The sequence below is a fragment of the Sinocyclocheilus grahami genome, unplaced genomic scaffold (assembly GCF_001515645.1).
Source record: "Sinocyclocheilus grahami isolate Dianchi unplaced genomic scaffold, SAMN03320097.WGS_v1.1 scaffold965.1, whole genome shotgun sequence".
Lineage (NCBI taxonomy): Eukaryota > Metazoa > Chordata > Actinopteri > Cypriniformes > Cyprinidae > Sinocyclocheilus > Sinocyclocheilus grahami.
In genome coordinates this window covers 17263-18809 of record NW_015506144.1, presented here as the reverse complement: position 1 = coordinate 18809, position 1547 = coordinate 17263, and the positions used below count along the sequence as shown (strand labels likewise).

Below are 1547 nucleotides of genomic sequence, written 5' to 3'. Positions count from 1 at the left end.
GTCCTCTGTTCCTCTGTTCCTCTGTCCTCTGTCCCTTTTCCTCTGTTCCTCTTTTCCTCTGTTCCTCTGTTCCTCTTTCCTCTTTTCCTCTGTTCCTCTGTCCTCTGTTCCTCTTTTCCTCTGTTCCTCTGTCCTCTGTCCCTCTTTTCCTCTGTTCCTCTTTTCCTCTGTTCCTCTGTTCCTCTTTCCTCTGTTCCTCTGTTCCTCTTTTCCTCTTTTCCTCTGTCCTCTGTCCCTCTGTCCCTCTGTCCCTCTGTTCCTCTGTCCTCTTTTCCTCTGTTCCTCTGTCCTCTGTTCCTCTGTCCCTCTGTCCCCCTTTTCCTCTGTCCCTCTGTCCCTCTGTCCTCTGTCCTCTGTTCCTCTTTTCCTCTGTCCTCTGTTCCTCTGTCCTCTGTTCCTCTGTTCCTCTTTTCCTCTTTTCCTCTGTCCTCTGTCCCTCTGTCCCTCTGTCCCTCTGTTCCTCTGTCCTCTTTTCCTCTGTTCCTCTGTCCTCTGTTCCTCTGTCCCTCTGTCCCCCTTTTCCTCTGTCCCTCTGTCCCTCTGTCCTCTGTCCTCTGTTCCTCTTTTCCTCTGTCCTCTGTTGCTCTTTTCCTCTGTTCCTCTTTTCCTCTGTTCCTCTGTTCCTCTGTCCCTCTGTCCCTCTGTCTCTCTGTCGTCTGTTCCTCTGTCCCTCTGTCCCTCTGTCCCTCTGTCCCTCTTTTCCTCTGTTCCTCTGTCCTCTGTTCCTCTGTTCCTCTGTCCTCTGTTCCTCTGTCCTCTGTTCCTCTGTCCTCTGTTCCTCTGTCCTCTGTTCCTCTGTCCTCTGTTCCTCTGTCCTCTGTTCCTCTGTCCTCTGTTCCTCTGTCCTCTGTTCCTCTGTCCTCTGTTCCTCTGTCCTCTGTTCCTCTGTCCTCTGTTCCTCTGTCCTCTGTTCCTCTGTCCTCTGTTCCTCTGTCCTCTGTTCCTCTGTCCTCTGTTCCTCTGTCCTCTGTTCCTCTGTCCTCTGTTCCTCTGTCCTCTGTTCCTCTGTCCTCTGTTCCTCTGTCCTCTGTTCCTCTGTCCTCTGTTCCTCTGTCCTCTGTTCCTCTGTCCTCTGTTCCTCTGTCCTCTGTTCCTCTGTCCTCTGTTCCTCTGTCCTCTGTTCCTCTGTCCTCTGTTCCTCTGTCCTCTGTTCCTCTGTCCTCTGTTCCTCTGTCCTCTGTTCCTCTGTCCTCTGTTCCTCTGTCCTCTGTTCCTCTGTCCTCTGTTCCTCTGTCCTCTGTTCCTCTGTCCTCTGTTCCTCTGTCCTCTGTTCCTCTGTCCTCTGTTCCTCTGTCCTCTGTTCCTCTGTCCTCTGTTCCTCTGTCCTCTGTTCCTCTGTCCTCTGTTCCTCTTTTCCTCTGTTCCTCTGTTCCTCTGGTCCTCTTTCCTCTGTTCATCTGTCCTCTGTTCCTCTGTGCTCTTTTCCTCTGTTCCTCTGTCCTCTTTTCCTCTGTTCCTCTGTTCCTCTTTTCCTCTTTTCCTCTTTTCCTCTGTTCCTCTTTTCCTCTGTTCCTCTGTCCTCTGTTCCTCTTTTCCTCTGTTCCTCT

General features: G+C 51.8%; 2 protein-coding genes across 2 annotated transcripts in view; one reads left to right on the top strand and one right to left on the bottom strand.

The window, feature by feature from the left end:
- Positions 1 to 732: 732 nt before the first annotated feature.
- LOC107564843 (putative GPI-anchored protein PB15E9.01c) lies at positions 733 to 1340 on the top strand (the record flags this gene model as incomplete). Its single annotated transcript, XM_016250014.1, is given in 2 exon segments — positions 733 to 1188; positions 1191 to 1340. Coding segments are annotated over 2 exon segments (606 nt in total), but the record flags the coding sequence as incomplete, so codon positions are not given.
- Positions 1341 to 1470: 130 nt separating this feature from the next.
- Positions 1471 to 1547, bottom strand: part of LOC107564830 (protein MNN4-like) — a gene marked incomplete at its 3' end in the record, with an annotated part of 3420 nt that continues 3343 nt past the window's right edge. The window contains exon 3 of the mRNA XM_016250003.1: positions 1471 to 1545. Coding sequence (XP_016105489.1) covers positions 1471 to 1545 — 75 coding nt within the window. The remainder of the gene's footprint in view (positions 1546 to 1547) is intronic.